The 16,791-nt window shown below is 42.1% G+C and overlaps 1 protein-coding gene across 3 annotated transcripts in view; it reads left to right on the top strand.

Annotated features, from left to right (window-relative positions):
* Positions 1-16,791, top strand: part of rxraa (retinoid X receptor, alpha a) — a 136,529-nt gene that overhangs the window by 66,340 nt on the left and 53,398 nt on the right. For all 3 annotated transcript variants that reach the window (XM_084746505.1, XM_084746506.1, XM_084746507.1), the window contains one exon: positions 15,181-15,419. In XM_084746505.1, coding sequence (XP_084602631.1) covers positions 15,181-15,419 — 239 coding nt within the window. The remainder of the gene's footprint in view (positions 1-15,180; positions 15,420-16,791) is intronic.

The raw sequence follows: 16,791 nt of genomic DNA, 5'->3' as shown, positions 1-16,791 counted from the left end.
TTTGAGTTGTCCATGTGACTTACTTTGTTGATAATGGGCCAAAAGTGAATTGATTTTGTGTGTACTGGACAGACTGTCTGTGTGCGTTCGAGCAAGAGAAGGGGTGGACGAGGTGGGGGCGCGGGTGGTGAGGTCGGGCCCCATCAGTCAATGCAACTGTATTTTCATGATTTTGTTTATTTACCTTGGATGCGGCGCTTCTCCGATCCTCCGCCTCCGCCCTGTGAGGATTTTGTTATTTGTTTGCTCCGATCCAAAGTACACTCCTCCACTGACAATCACACACAGAACACACACATGCACACACCCATCAGGACATACAACCAACCCCCCCGCCAACTTATCGAGGCGCGTGTGTTCCCCCTGGCTCGTGAGGCCTCTTCCTGCGGCACGTACACACATAGTTTCCCATCGCCACCCCCCCCCCTTCCATCCCATCCCCTCCGACCAGCCCCCTGGGTCTCAAGCTTTCTCCAAGACTTTCTCGCACTTTCTCTTCCTCCTGCTCCCCATTTGAATCCCTCTTATCTATCTATGAATCTCTCCTTCTCCCTTTCTACATGTCCATCTATTGATCAATCTATCTCTGCCCATCCTCCCATTTCCCTTTATCTCAGGCTTGTTCTCCTAGGGGAGAATGAGAACTTTGGGGGGGGGTGCAGTTCCAGCTCAGGGCCAGGAGCCAGAGCCTTCTCCATTTGGATTTCATTACAAACAGACCAGCACGTCACAGAAGAATAATAATCAGAGGGAAAAAAATGAAAGAAAGAGAAAGGGGGCTCAAAGGCTTGTAATATAGTCAATAAATTCAAGAAAAAAAGGCTCTGGTATTATTTCTGCGTCCAAAAACCTAAATTTGAACCAGCTTCTTTATCTCAGCTGACACTAATTGGAAAGGATCTGTTATCCTAAATCACATGTAAACATGTCCAGCTTTGTGGAAGAGAACAGTAACCATTTTTATGGGCCGTGATACTGCCTTTCCAAAGCCAGCCGGAGGGTGGTGGAGGAGGGGGTGGGGGGTTGGACACGTGCTGCTGTGTTCACCAACATCTGCCTTGGGCCCAATCCAGGTGTTGCACAGGATCAAACACACACACGCACACACACACACACACAGAGTACTGTTCAACTTTTGATGTGCTTCAGCGCTTCCTCGATACGATTGGAAATCATCCATCACCTGCTGCCTCTGAACAAGTCGTCAAGTGGCAAATTCCTCATTCTGATGTCACCAGAGGGAAGGGACAGTTTGTTTTTCCTCCTTAGTAATTGGCATAATTATTCTTCACAGACTGATGGCTTTATGACTACTGAGTCATAACAAGGCACTTGGAAAGCGAGCGGACGCACCTTGTAGATTAATTTCTCTTCCACTCCTCCATATCAGTGGCTGTTTTTCCTCTTCTCATTTTCATGTAAGTGTCTCGTTTTATTAGGCAGCTCTCACCAACAGACTTCCCATGTTCTTTGTTTTAAATAAAGGGGGAAAAGGAAATGGTAGGGGCACAAGTCTCTGATCTGACCTCCTGCTGTGCTCTTAAACCAGGTTGCAGAATCAGAACCTGTGCCTGAACAATCTGATCTAAAAGCTATACCGCGGTAAATGATCACATTTTCGTGGATAGTAGTTAGAAGAGTGCACTCAGTAGAGTGAAGATCCCCACCACGCGTAAGATGGTGAAGCACCTGCTGCAAGGGCAAGATGCAACCAGTGGAGATTTGTAAAGTTCCGCCAACATTACCACGACCCCCACGTATGTTGTCCCGTGCTGAAATAAGATTCCAAACTGAAATGTAGCTGGTTAAAAACAGTGCGAAGTCAGCTGTCAGTGGTTGTATAGTTGAATCAGATGACTGTTGCCAGTGTGGAGCCATAAAAAAAGATATTTCAAGGTTGTTTTTTTCAAGAATCCTGAGTCACAAAGGACCATCGGCATACAGTCATACATGTGAAGAAAAAATTAGTGGATTTTGATGAATTAGTGGTGAATTAATTTCATGCATACATCTGCTAAAGATGTTGTGTCATAGGCCATTTATGGGGGCGTTACATTACATATTACGATGCGTGTCTTAGTGTTTTTGAATGCATCTTTTCCTGCCTTTTGAATGGGTGTTTGTTTCCTTTCCTTTCAGTACAGAGAGGTAATCTTGCAGAACCTTGAAACTTGCTTGAGATAGGTAATGCATGAGCGTGCCTGGCTGAGGTCATAACAAAACAGACAGAAATGTGAAAATAATCAAAAATTATCTGATCCCTCATGGCTGCCGTTGTTAAATTACACTCAAGCTTATGCTTTGCAGTCAGGGTATTATCTCTATCTGTGTTTTGTTGTGTATGTATATGGTCGGCCATGTGCCGTCAAGTGTGTTTTGGCAGTGAGCGAGCCAGATAAGGGCCTGTGTTGTGATTTTCATCTCTGGGTGCAACAAAAGAGGAAGCTCTATGAATCATGGCTTCCTGGCTGCCTCGCGTTTCCCCTGTTACTTGGATTCACACAACAGTGTCAGACATGACAGCTCAGAGGGCCTTAACATCACAAATATCAGACTTTTTTTTTTTTTTTTTAGCTGAATTTATTATAGAGGAAAAACCCCCAACCTATTTACTTAATGGCCGGGGTTCCACAAGGATAAGAGTACGAGCAAAGTTAAAGCTCTTATGTAAGCGTTGGTCTGGAGATCAGTTAAGGTCATTCAAAAAGCCTGTTGTTCTTTAACATTTTAACATTTATTAACTCAGTGTTCCCTTGCTACTTCCTAAGTTGCCATGTTGCTGAAAAGTAGTCATCAAAAAGAGCCTCGGTTGCAAATGTAATCTTCCTCTCCTGAAGGCAGCTCCACAGGTCGCAGTGGTAATTATCGCTCCATGCCATGTCTTTGGTCAGCTGCTTATATCAGGAGGAGCAACTGACAATAGCATGTTGATCAAAGGACAGCCAGCGTGATGCATTCACCATGGTGACTGTCATTCATCTGTATATTCTCCTTCTCAGTGCTCTCTCTGCTCCCTTTGTTCAATAGATGTCTTGAGGAAAAGATGCATGTTTGTGGTGCAAATAAAGCATACGAGGTTGCACTTTTCATGGAGACCACCATTCTACTCTGAAGACATTTATTTGATTTGATTTTGATGAACAGAAAAAAAATGTTTATGTAGAAATTAAAATAAAAAAAAAAAATCAACAGACTTTCAGCGAGCAACATAAATTTTGTCTAAAAGAGAGAAGGAAGAAGCAACGTGCTTGTCTCCTTCCACCATTCTATTGTATTCTATTATAATCCGTCAATATCGATCACATAAACCCACTCACCTTCCCAGCATCCACCCCAACAATGAAACCACTACATATGTCCTCTTCATACCTAATCAACAATGCTTCATAATCAGGAATGTGAGCCAGAAAAGAAAACCAGTAACAATGTCACCATTGATGTGCTTTACATTCCCTTTCATCATTTCTGTAACTTGCAAAAATAATTTCTTTGTACGCTGTACATGATTTAAAACTGTCTGAGTTTTTACTCCGTTTGATTTGTTCACTAATCACCCCACAAATTTATATGCTTATACTCACACCAGGATTGGTGGGAAAATATCGTTGTTTTAAAGTAAATTTAGGGTTTGGTGCCATTTTGTAAAATTTGAATCCACTATTTAATCAACTTATCCAGTCTGTTTCCTTGGTAAGTTGTGAATATTTTGATATCAAGGTTTAAGGAACTCCGTCGACAAAAAAGTCATATTTCATCAGAAGACGCTGATGGATGCAACCAGCTTTTGAACCTCAACCCTAAGGCCATTAAAAAAAAAAAGTTTGACTGTGAGCAAAGTTTTGCAACCACTCACTGTTGTAATAGTGATGCAAAACTATAATTCTGAATCATCATCCATTCTTTCTATAAGACTAAACCAAAATTATCCTCTCATACTCAAGATTTTCTTGTCCCTGGGACGCCCTTGCTGAAAAGAGCTCTTGACACCGCTATCTGTACCCTACATCGACTTTATAATATTTCACCTAAAGTGTATCTCTTGAGCTTGAAAGATGGCATTAAAAAGTTTGTATTGTATTTGAACAATGGATATGGTCATCTTGAATTCAGTTACCAGAGGCTCTTTCATGACAGAACTTTAATAGAAACTTCTCAAAGGCTCCTGCAACACAATCAACTTTTTCACTGTTCATCTGAATGATCAGCGTGTTGCATACCCTCATAATTTTACCAAAACACAATTAAATATACAATTTCTGTCAGATATTTCAAGCATAGAGTAGGGCAATAGTGCTGGTTTTCCAAAACTGGCCTTTACACAGGCTGCAATTATGATATCATGATAAAGAAATTGGATGACATGGACATAAAAACTGCAAAAACATATAGTTAGATTCTCCGTACATTCCTGTATGTCAGTCTTGTCAAGTTTTGCTAAACCAGGGGTTTTCAAAGTCTGACAATTGAACCAGATAACCTAGTATTGCTGTTTGACATAACTTCATAAATAAAAAAAGGTCTGTTTGAAGGAATTTATTACTTTCTTACTCTGGGAAAGTGGGAGAAACTGTAAAATTCCCCAATACTGTATCTCTGGATGGTCTCTTTAACCAAATCACACACGTTAAAAGTATTCTATGTCAACTCCTTAAGGTTAGTAATGTAGTCACTAATCTAATAGTTTTTCGTTTCTATTCACTGAGTCCCTGAAACTGTTTGGGACCCCCCCACCCCCACCCACAGGGGAGACCTGCCTCACACTTTGAAAACCTCTTGGCTAGAACATCACAAGTCCTACATCAGGTACTTAATAATGAAGCCTTTCCAGGGTTCTACTTTCAGCAGCGTTCGCTCGGCCTCATCTTGCGCAGCGCTGGCTGGCGCTGGAGGGATGGTATATCACCTCTGAGCTAAAGAGAACAATTAGGCCATATCAGCAGATCAGAGTGTTGGCAGTCGGGGCACTGTTAGCAACAGCGCCAGTAATCTGTGGCTTAGCTGGCACCTAGCCACGGCCAGCCGCGGCTCCATGGCCTCCTCAGACACTTAAGAGTCACCGAGGGCACGGGCTTGCCCCAGGAGCTGGCGCTTTCATGCACACGCTATCAGGGCAATGAATTGAAATGGGCAGAAAATAAAGGGAGCCTGCAAGACACAGAAAAAGAGTAAAAAGGGAGGAGGGAGGGAGAGAATTAAGTCTTTAATGAGGGCAGTTGTTTCGGCAGGCAAAAAGAACCGGGTTATATCAACACTGTATCAAATGATGGTTGTTAGCAGCCCACCTACTGTGAAATTATGGGTGGCCTGTTTTGGGTCTTTTCTGCCACTTATCTCATATTTAGGCCTTTTTCATTTGCTCTTATATTCTCTTTTTTAGTTGGCTCGCGGTTGCCAGCAGATATGGGCCTTAACAGCCAGTGAAAAAGAGGCTTAGATATTCTTGATTTGAGCTGTCACAAAGGTGCAGCTACAGTTGCAGCTGTCTGATCGTATCTCATCTTGACTGAAATTGCAGCTGGAGCAAATGCCCTCATCGCTACGTGACTTTTTTCACCTTCAAGCCTCATTCACTGTAATGAGGATGTGGGATTAAAAGAAATGAGTGTGGGGGGAAAAACCTTGTAAACACTGCATATTATTTTCTCCTGTAGTGTATCTGTAGTTGTGCAGGGATTATGAAAAAAAAAACCCACAAAGACCACGGGGAACAAACGACTAGAAACAAAACCCTATTTGCGTCAAGCATCCTTTGTGCATTAAGTGAGGCTGTGATGTTCTTTGCTTGGTTCCAAGTCTCAGAGGTGCTGATCAAATGCTGCTGCTTTTGTGCATTGTTTTGCCTCTTTTCTTTTCCTGATCAGTCCCAGGTTTGTATATTGATTTTAAAAAGTGCACTTTCCTAGAGGTGCAACTGATTAGATTTCAACTATTGATTTAATCACCGTTTTCACAATTGATTAACTGCTTTGAGTCATTCTTTAAGAAAAAATGTCCAAATTCTCTTATTTCTGCCTCTTAAATGTGATTATTTATTGGTTTTCTTAGTATTCTATGACAGTAAACCAAATATGTTTGGGTTGGGGACAAAACAAAACATTCAAGGACGTCATCTTAGGCTGTAGAAAACTGAGACATTTTTCTGACATTTTATGGACTAAAGAACTAATCAATTAATCGAGAAAATGATCAGATTAATCAGTAATGAAAATCCTTGGTTGCAGCCCGATACTTTCCATCCATAAATGAGACATAAGATATAAAAAGAAAGAACCTATATCAAGTTACCACTGACCACTGTCAGAGGTTCAAAAGTGCCCATCCTTTCAGCCCACAACTACTCCAACATGTGGTCAGCACCACCGAACTGTCCTCACCAGGCTGATGAATACCAGATCTGCCATCCAAACTATTTGTCTGTTTAATGGACAAAAGCAGTTTTCAAGTTGGCTGCATGAGAAGTGCACAGGAAGAGAGCAAGTGTTAGCTTTGTACTGATTCATTGATTGCATCATCTCTACCTACTGAAGCGCTATACTGAAACCGGAGATCACAGAGTCACACAGGAGGTGGGCTCTTTTTGTTGTAGTAGATGTGGTTCACAGCTAAGGGAAGTAAGACAGTTTTGATTTGAATGGAGGAAGTAAGACATTTGTGATTTGAATGGGCATTATGCCTCACTACACATGAAAAACTTGGACTATAAAATAAAAACAAAACAAGGGGAGAGCCATAGGAGTTAGGGTAGATTGATGGAAATGTGTTGAAAGGTATCTGTGCTTTTAAATGAATAGATAAACATCTGAAGAACTTGAAAATCCTTGGCAACATGGATTGCCTCTGAAGATATTTAAAAAATTCCACTGAAAGAAAATAGTCATTCTGAAACAAGAATTCTTCAAATCCATTAATATTTTTGGTCATTTATTGAACAAAAACTCACTGACTGACTTCACCGATGAAAAGCCCCAGATGAGAGGTAAATTAACTCAAAGATAAAATCTGAGAGCTCCCTAAGAAATATATCAAGTAGGTTTAATACCTGGCTGTGTCGGGGACTAGTCTTGTGGTATCAGACAGTTGCCTGCTGTCCATCTATAGATTAGTAAGCACGCAACTTCCGCCATGTCACCGTCCCAGTATAAAGGGCCGTTCGAAAGACATTGACATTCTGCAATGTGGGTGTAAATGTTGTCACCCAGTTTTAACAGCTAAAGCTGGGAGATTGTCCTGAGTCTCTGTTGATGAAGCATGTAGAGACTGACTTGTGGGTCTAGTTAGGGACAGTTCAGGAAGTTGTAGAAGTAGTAGTTAATAAGTTAAAAAGTTGTTCAGAAAAGCCCCAGTATCAGCAGCACTGTGGAGATGGATCTGGGCACGCAAGGCTGCGACAACAATAACATGCTGCATACTAATCTTTAGTATCAGTCATCAAATGTCCCTTGTAGCGAGTGTTTTCATGACAGATCTCAGTACGGAAAGCAGGTGGACAATCCTCCTCGTGAATGATCTCATAATGTCACATAGTGTGCAAACTAGAATGACTATAAGACAGAAGGTTGTGTTGTGTGAACAGTACACTGATCTGACAGCTGAGAAAAGTCATGTAGTGTGACCAGGGGATTAACTGGTGCTGATCATGGTTTACATCATCCTTTGACATGCTATCAGCCATTTATGGCCCCGCCTCCCTACATCAACTCCCTGCCACCCTAATCACACACACCCTCCCTCACACACACACTCCCACTACCTCTCCCCTATTCACAGAGTAAACACATCAGACTGGGATATTTACTCTTTGGACCTTAACTGAAGGCACCAGATTAGTCTGTTTATACAGTGGAAAACAGTAGACCGACATTTCCTGATTTAATGAGCAAACATGCGTAGACACACATCGAATGCGCCACTCCAAACATGTTGACATTGGTTTTTAATTTAAGTCGCAGATAGAGAGTGTGATGCTGATGAATAATGGCCTAATTGTTGAAGCACTCATAGAAGTGTGGACACTCAGAGCCTCATGGAAGATTGAGTAAAAAGAAATCGTCCTGCTGTCGTCATGGTGATATAGACATCAGCGGTAAAAACTCTAAAAATGAAGCTGTTATACTGACTCCTGTGTTATTTTTGGACTCTGGGTTTTTTGTTTTTTTTACACAACCAACTGAATCTCTTGGGTTTTTTGTTGAATCTTTTTCCCCCTCTTCTCTCCTCTTCCTCTGAACACATCCGGAGAAATGCTAATGACGAGCGTTTCATCCCGACTGTGCTCCGGCGCTTCGTGCACTTCAAAAACTGACTCACCTGCCTCTCCTAAAATGTCCCTGTGAATAATAATAATAATAATAAAAAAATCTGCTTGTCGCCTCAAATCAACAGAAGAAGTTAAAAAAACAAAAAAATGGGGGCTGCGTTATTGTTGACAGACCGCAGCTTCATCCAGCTTTCTCTCTCTGAGGAACCACAGTTTGCTAATGCGCTGCGGTGTAGGTGCAAGTGACTCATGACTGCTTCATTTACGCCAAACTCAATCCATGATATGATAGATTTTTTTCCTGGCTGCTGTCTCACCAATGGCATCATCATCCCTCGGCTGACCGGCTGCCAGTAGGGTGGTATAGAAAATCCATTGTCTGTGCAAGGATCTGCATGGAGCCGGTCTGTATAGTTTTTTGTTTGTGTGCGTTTGTGCTGTAAAGAAAGATTAAACAAAGTCACAGGAGAGAGTGGGATTGGACAGATGCTATAGAAAACTGGCACTGCTGTCGTATGCATCCTTTTGTTGGTGCAGAGCATTATGATTTTTGCCTATTGACAGTCAATTCCACCGATCGTGAGTGAAGACTTTTAAGGGAAAATATGCGATTGGATAGAAAGTATGTGATTTATTGAGATTTATGAGCTCTCCCGTTCTGTTTTTGCTGCATCCCACGCCCTCATGTTCCACTAAATCTCCACTGTGGCACTAGTAGATGAATAATAGAGGAGGGGAGTTAGCCGCCGAGTGAAAAGTGAGCATCTGTCTGCCTGTGCATAGGCACGTGCTCACAATCGTGGACGTGTTTTCAAAAAGGGACAGCAAAACAGACAGATGTGAGGTGAAATAGACACTGGCAGAGAAAGCAATATGAAGCTAAGAAGAAAGAAAAAACATAAAGTTAGAGGTTTCATCTGCTCTCAGGGTAGTTCAGACTGTTGTGGGGGGTACAGGGGTGTACTTTCCATCTATAATGCATCATCCCTCGCTGGTGGCAGAGGCAACATGAGCTCATGGGCTAGTTAGGAAATGCAACCATTAGCTTTAACTCTGCAGCCAGCTGAGTCACCAGTAGCCTTTATACTATAAAAGCTGCATGGAAACAATCAGGGATTTTCCCTGTCCTGAGGAGGTCACTTAATCCAGTATATTTCAAGAAACACTACCTTTCAGACAGCCAATATAAACCAATTAAAAACTGGATTAAGCCTGTAATAACATGATGAAACTGGGGGAAGCCTAATCTAGGGCTGCTCCTTGAAAGTCAAAGATTCAAATATGCAGACCCCTCGGAGATTCATTTCATTTCCACATTTCATTGAGGAATTCTAAATAAGAGGAATCATGAATATAGTTTTATATTGGTGGGAGAAGATGAATCCTGAGGTGGAGCGGTTGGTAAACTCTGACTCTGATTTCTCTCAAGGCCAAAATTGACATGGTTATTCACGTAGAAGTGCACATCCTTCTTCCTCTCTGTCTCATTAATTGTTGCTCACTAAGGAGGACACACACTGATGGGGTCTTGACCCTGAATTGGAAATCACTACTGCGGGAGGAACTAGGAACCATCTCTGCCAAATCAGAGTCTCTGTTTCAAACAGCAGAGATCAAGCAGTTGCATCTACTTTTGTCGGTCGAGCCTTGTGTCTCGCTCAGCTCATACAGTCGACAGAGGTCTTAAATGACGAGAGGGACGAAAGTCAGATCACTTTCTGACAGCAGGGCCCGTTCAGCTGACAAATAGTGCTGCACCCACTGCTGTTGCTTCAGGTTTTGCTCCTCCCGCCAACAGTCAGAGTATCAGTGTCTCAGTGTAACTAGAGAGACTACAGAACATCTTCTTCTACTTCACTTGATTTTTATTCAACAAGAAAATGGATTGTTTGTCAATGACTCCCAAAAACACTGATGTTCCGTAGTTGAGATCTGGGTAGTTTTAAGCAACTAAAACTTCTTGGTCAAAGTTAAGGAACTAACCCCTGTAAGTAAAAGAGAACAGGTTGGGTGCTTTGTATGCCCAGCCAAAAAAAAGTGCATTTAAACTTAGCTTGAAGTGGATTTTAGCGTCTTTTTCTTCGTTTCTACTTGTTTACCCAAAAAAACATCTTTCCATGGAAATCATGATGCCTCTCCAATTCCTTTCGCTTTCATTCTGAACAAACCTGAGCGACTTAATGGTATTTCTGCTTTTGCTGCTGAACAAATGACAGCTTTTTCCAGAAAAGACGGTCATTAATCACAACCGCGACCGATCACCTGCCAGAAAAATGTAAACACAGGTTGTTTCAAGCCACTCGCCGATGTTTTTTTCTGTTGACGACTGTCTCTTTTCTTCTCATCATCCATCCTCATCTCAATCATCCATTTATCATATTCTAAATGCGCAAGCTGACAACAGCCAGGAACACAAATTGGCAAATTTCCTCTGTGTAATCACACCCAACGGCAGAACAAAAGAGCGAGAAAGGCGAGAGCGAGGGAGGGAAGCATTGTTTAGAAATAGGAGATGCTTGTATGCAGTGCAGAAGTGATAAGTGGGGAAGTCTGTCTGCGCCTGTCGGTAAGATAGGCCCTAATTTGCTTATTTGTAGCTGTCAGTTGTGCTTTTGTGTGCCCAGCGATCCAGGCCAATTGACAGGTCAAGGCTGCAAACGACAACACTCAAGAGCACTTTTCAACCCCTGTCTCAACATGATTCAATCTTTTTGTATATCGGCCCGTCGGGAACGTGAAGGACTAAGATAATTTGCATTCCCCTCTCCTCCCCTGCCTGCCCTCGCTCAATGATTTGCTTTATACTCACTCTTATCTACAGTAATCTCGCGAGCATGTTTACTTTATGCTTTCTGCAGATACCGCAAACGGTTGCCGGAGCTGGCTGTGTTTTCTCAAGATTGCTGATAAAACATGATCGTTTTCCAGTTCAACAGGTTGACATAAAGAGGGTATATGAAGGCATACATCCATGAGTGTTAACATGACAGTTATACAGTTACTCTTTTATCTTTTTCTCATGATGTCCTGCTTGTCCTTGCTTTAACTTAGCAGTCCTCTGTTGTTTTCTTTCTTTTCCTGTCTTGTTCAGTCCTTGTCTCTCTTCTCCTTTCATTGTCTCCTCTCCTGTCCTTGTTTCCTTTCTTGTACTCTTCTTGTACATCTTGAGCTCCTTCTTTCCTCTCCTTGACTCCTCTTGTCTACCTGTTTTCTCTTCTCTTCTCCTCTCCTTTTTCTCCTCATTTCCTCCTCTTGCCTTGTTTCCTCCTTGTACATCCTTTTGGGTTCAGTTTCTCCTCTCCTTTTCTGCTATCCTCTCCTTGTGTTGTCTTCTCTCCTTGTCTCCTCTCCTTGTATCCTCTTCTCCTCTTGTCTCTTCTCCTTGTTTCCTTTCCTCCACTCTCATTGTCCTTCTTTTGGGTTCCTTCTCTCCTCTCCGTGATTTTTCTTCTTCTCTCCTTTCCTCTTCTCTCCCTCCTTCCTCCTTGTCTCCTCTCTGCTCCTCTCCTGTCCTTTTTTCCTTTCCTTTAATATTCCTGTACTTCTTCTGGGTTCCTTCTCTCCTGTCCTTGTCTCCTCCTCTCCTCGCTTTCTCTCATCATGTCCTGTCTGCTCTTCCTCTACTCTCATAATATTTCTTTCTGCGTTCCTTCTCTCTTCTCCCTGTTTCCTCTCCCTTCTCCTTGTGTCTTTCTTGTCTCCTCTCCTTGTCGTTTCTCCTCTCTTCTCCTTGTACGTCTTTTAATTCCTCCCCTCCTCTCCTTGTTTCCTCTGCTCTCCTCTCCTCTTCTCTCCTCTCCTCTCTGGGGAGGATTAGGACAGAGTCCTTTTCATCCTGCTGTAATCCTACACTGGCAACCCAACTCCAACAAGAATAAACATACACACACATGCAAACACACACACACACACATATCGCTGTGAGACATCCTCATGTTCACATAAAACACAGTTTACTTCATGTTCATCTGGAAAAAGAGTTGAGTTGATGATGTCAGATGTTGTAGATTTTGCAGTTAATTTTCTGCTGTGGTTGTTCCTCCTCTCTGTAAAAAAGGTGGAGCAGGGCACAACATAAGGAATGAATGGGAGAGAAAGAGACATAAACAGTCTGATCTACCTCCCAGCCCGTCTCCGTTATCCCCCTCGTGGTGGGGCCTTGCTGGGACTCTGTCAGCTGAGCTCCCCCCTGCCGAGACCTACAATGGCAGATTGGCAACCCTAATACTGCAGCTCGCTTTATCTGCCTGAATTAAAACCCAATTGGCGGAGGGTTATGGGAATTGTTGGCTCAGGGAGAGCTTTTTATTTATTTATTTTATTTTTTCAGGAATTATGTGTGTGGGCGCATTTCAGGAAAAAAAAATGTAATCAGTGGGATAGCAGCCCGAGGGGTATCAGTCAGTGGATTAAACACTGAACTAATACAGCTAGATGCAGAGCTGTTGTTAGCCCTTTATTAAGAAGGATGTGTGTTTGTTTTCAAAAGGATGGGGCCCATGTGTGTATGCGTGTGTGTACGTGCTTGCAGGAAGTGCTCGTGAAGCAAGCAGGATGTGCAGGAAGTGTTTGGCTTGGCTGAGCTGCCAGCTAAGTTGCCGTCCTGAGGATTGCTGATGGAGGGGACAAAGATGCAAAAGTTCCCTCTCTCTTTTTTTTTTCCTGCATTCACAAGACATTTTACAAGAAAAGCACACCACAACAAACACATACACCTACCCCCCCCCCAAAACAAAAAAGTCCTGTAAAGTCAGCTGGGACAGAGACGAAGCACTCAAGGAAAATTGCTGCAAACTGGACTCATTGCTCTCAGCTGTCAACTAATTGAGCCATCAGTTTTGTTCCACTGTGCGGAAACAGAGGAACCTGGTCACTTATGAAACGGGTGGAGTGTGATAGACAAGCCCGCTGTTACATAAGGAGTCCATGTCCCTGCTGCGGAGAGAGAAAAGTTGTAGTGTCAAAACAGGACAGGGCATAAGAGGGTATGTTGGGACAAAGAGCTCATCAGAGGTGAACCTAAGCAGCCTTATGTCAGCTGCAGGGGCAGGGAAGTTGGATTATGGCTGCAGCTATAGATTATTTTAGTAATGAAGTATTTGGCCATGGTGATTATTCCATCGATTACTTTTGCAGTATCAAAGAGCAATAATAAATATGAAGAAGAGAAAGAAAATACATTTCTTAAAATGAACAACTAATTGGTTTCCCTCACTGTATTTCACTTAGGCTCCAATTTTGACTTACTTTGACTTACTACCTTTTGTGGTCTTTTACGCATCACTGTGAGGGGAGTGTGTTTGTGTGTGACTACAGACTATGATGATGCTCAGGCTTTTCCAAACTGACTTTTTTGTCATTATATTCTTGAGTAAAACCCAGCTAACATAGGGACGCCATTACTTAGCCACCAGCTGCTGAGATGCTGATGCTACTATGGTTGGCTAGTTTGGTTTTACAGTATACAATGACTGTATTGATTTTTCATTTTGTTTCAGCTTTGAATGATGCAAAACTCTGGACACTAGCTGTTATGTTCTCTCGCCTCTTTTGTATAATTTTCTATTTCTAGAAATTGAAATAAGAAACAGATGAAAAATTTAATAATCAGATGGAAAAAATTAAGGTACACTGGTGGACAGGTACTGTAAATACTGTAGTGCCATAGAGCTGTCCTGCTTTAGGAAGTTGTTAGGTGAGAATGTAAGATAGAAAAATACTCCCAGCTACAACTAAAATTCATTTTCATTATTTTCTTGATTAATCATTTAAGTCGATTAATCTCAGAGTCCAGAATCACATGTTTTGTCCATGTTTTGTCCAACAAACAGTGTAAAACTGGAAGATATTCAATTTATTAAAGAAAGACAAGGAAAAGCAGCAAATGTTCACATTTGAGATGCTAAAAAATGTTCTGTCACACTCAAAAAGCTGAAATATAAAGTTTTTTTCATGTAGTCTGAAATCACAACTGTCTTAGAAGGCTTATCGATCTACATAACTTGTACAGTAACACCCTCCACTAGGCACTCATAAGGAAAAACTATAAGAAAAGTAAAACTGGAAGCACAAGAGAAGACAGATCCGTCCCCTGTAATGTGCAAATGAGACAGAAAGAAGGCGAATAGAAGGAAAGACAGAGATAATCATAGTTATCAGTGCTCATACAACCCTGTCGCCAGATTCTCAGCGACATACACAGCACCCTCCTTCTTTACTCGCACTCCTGCCGGTCCCATATCGTCTGTGTTGACAGCTGATGGAAAGATGGCCCCCTCAGTCAAGGTAAAGAGCAGGACTAAGTCTGCAAGGGAGAAGACAGACAGAAAGAGCATGTGAATGAGCTCTTGTACAGTACACATGACCTTATCCTTATCACTCGCTCTGTCTTCAATCTCGCTGCGGTTTTTCCCTTCAACTCTGGTACAACGTTGTATATTCAGTCCTCATGGGCCGACTGCTCCACTCATCAGCCACATACATTATAGATATACATCCTGTCCTCTCATAGATCCCTCAGGGAAGCAGTTGTGAAGACATACGCTCCTCATTGAGGGGAAGAACCAGCGTGCGAGAAGGCAAGACATCACAGTCGGCCTGAGATTTTGCTCCTTTTCACAAGAGCTATAGTTGGATTTAATTGTCTCAAGTGTTTTTGCTGAATTGTCCATTTTCCTGGACCGCGTTCAGATTCAACAACTGTTTTCACACTTCACCAGATGTGCTGGACTCTTGGTGCCAAAGACTTTGGTGTGAAAATGTCCGTTAGAAGGATCCATAGGTGGTTTTCAAAAGGTTTTAAGGGGCTGGTTGAGTTTAAAGTCAAAACCCGCATGATGCTGGCAAAATGTGTTGATATGACAGAAAAGTTATAACAACAATTGTTCTAATTTCCCTCTTTTTTAAAATCTTTTTCCAACCAGATTCGTCGGGCCAGGTGCCCTCCTCGCCCCTTGGCTCGCCCACATCCCACCGGGGAATGCACCCGTCCCTGCTCAGCCCGACGTCCATGGGGCCCTCCGGCTCCCTCCACTCTCCCATCAGTACGCTGAGTTCGCCCATGAACGGCCTGACCTCACCCTTCTCCGTCATCAGCTCGCCCATGGGCCCCCACTCCATGAACTCGCCCGGCATGGGCTACGGCCCCAGCGTCAGCCCCCAGGTGAGGCCCGTGACAGACACACAAAAATGTAGATGCACGCACGTTTTTCAAAGCACACTTACTACAGCCACACACTTTGTAGCCATCTGTTCAAGGTAACTATCTGAGTTCTTTATTATTACCTTCAGCAATGTTTATTTCTCCAGTTTTGTTGACACTTCAGGGTTGTTGACGTCTGATTTGTTAGAATTTCAGCTATTAAGTAAGTACGGACCCTGAATAACCCTGAACTCTACAAAGAAGCTTCTGCTAGACAGCCAATAAACATTACATTTGTAGCATTTTTTTCTCATGTAAGAGTGTAAACATGTTTTGTCCCATTTTAAGAGAAAATTCACCACTTTTTATGTTTATGGTTGTTAGTGTTAAAGAAGAACTACAGGCTGTTTCAGCTTAGATTTCTAACCTCCATCTCTGGGTCTGTCACCTAATGCTACATTTTGGCCAGCAAGCAATAGGTATAAGTTAAGCTGGTCATCCAAGGCTCACGAGCAATGCATCCTGGTACTTGGAGGCACTGCCAGCATGGCTCAGCAAGCATTGATCTTGCCCTTTAAATAACTAACATGTAATTCTGCTGCTATTGGTCTCTTCCTTCAACTTCACAAAAAAAAAACAAAAAAACAAAGAACATAGTTTGATGATGTTGTGAAGTAGCATGGTTAGCATGATATTTTAGTACCTTCACTGTTAAACAACCACCATAGCTACAGAAAATCTGAGTTTTATTCATGTTACATTTAGTCATAACTTCCTTCCTCACTCTCTGACATATCTAACGCATCTTAAGTTACAGCAGCCAGTGGCTAGTTAGCAATGGCTCGCAGAAAATGCTCTGTTACCATGAATAAATTACAAATTTTTCTGTTTGAATATTGTTGTAAACATTTGGGATAGTTTAAGTACAAGACTCAACAAACTATTTGATGTATTGCTGCTGTCGCAGGCAAACCTCATACATTTTCATAAATCAATGTTATTGGTCATCCTTTATGTCTATCTGTGGGATTTACAAATATTTTACCACATAGAAGAATTGGAAAAGTACTAAAAAGAGCTACTAACTTTGATTAATTAGCATACAGTTAGTTAGTAATTTCCTGAAACGTAGGTTTTTGCACAACAGTAACGATATGTCAAGCATTTTTAGACATTAATGTGAAAAAGTTACATATTATAGCTTTTATTCTCAGCCACAGAGTGAATAAGCGTATTCCTCAAAGTGCTGAACTATTCCTTTTGATAAATAAGAAAATTGGTAGAAAAGTCTCAGAGGTTAGAGTGCGTTTCAGGACAAATTACATGCGTAGCCACTGATTTGTCACAATCAGAAACCAGAAAGCTTCACATTCAGCAGCCTCTGCCATGATTT

The sequence above is a fragment of the Lutjanus erythropterus genome, chromosome 20 (genome assembly GCF_056507025.1).
Source record: "Lutjanus erythropterus isolate fLutEry1 chromosome 20, fLutEry1.hap2, whole genome shotgun sequence".
Classification (NCBI taxonomy): Eukaryota; Metazoa; Chordata; class Actinopteri; order Lutjaniformes; family Lutjanidae; genus Lutjanus; species Lutjanus erythropterus.
Note: the sequence above shows the minus strand (reverse complement) of the source record. Positions and strands in the feature narration are given on the sequence as shown.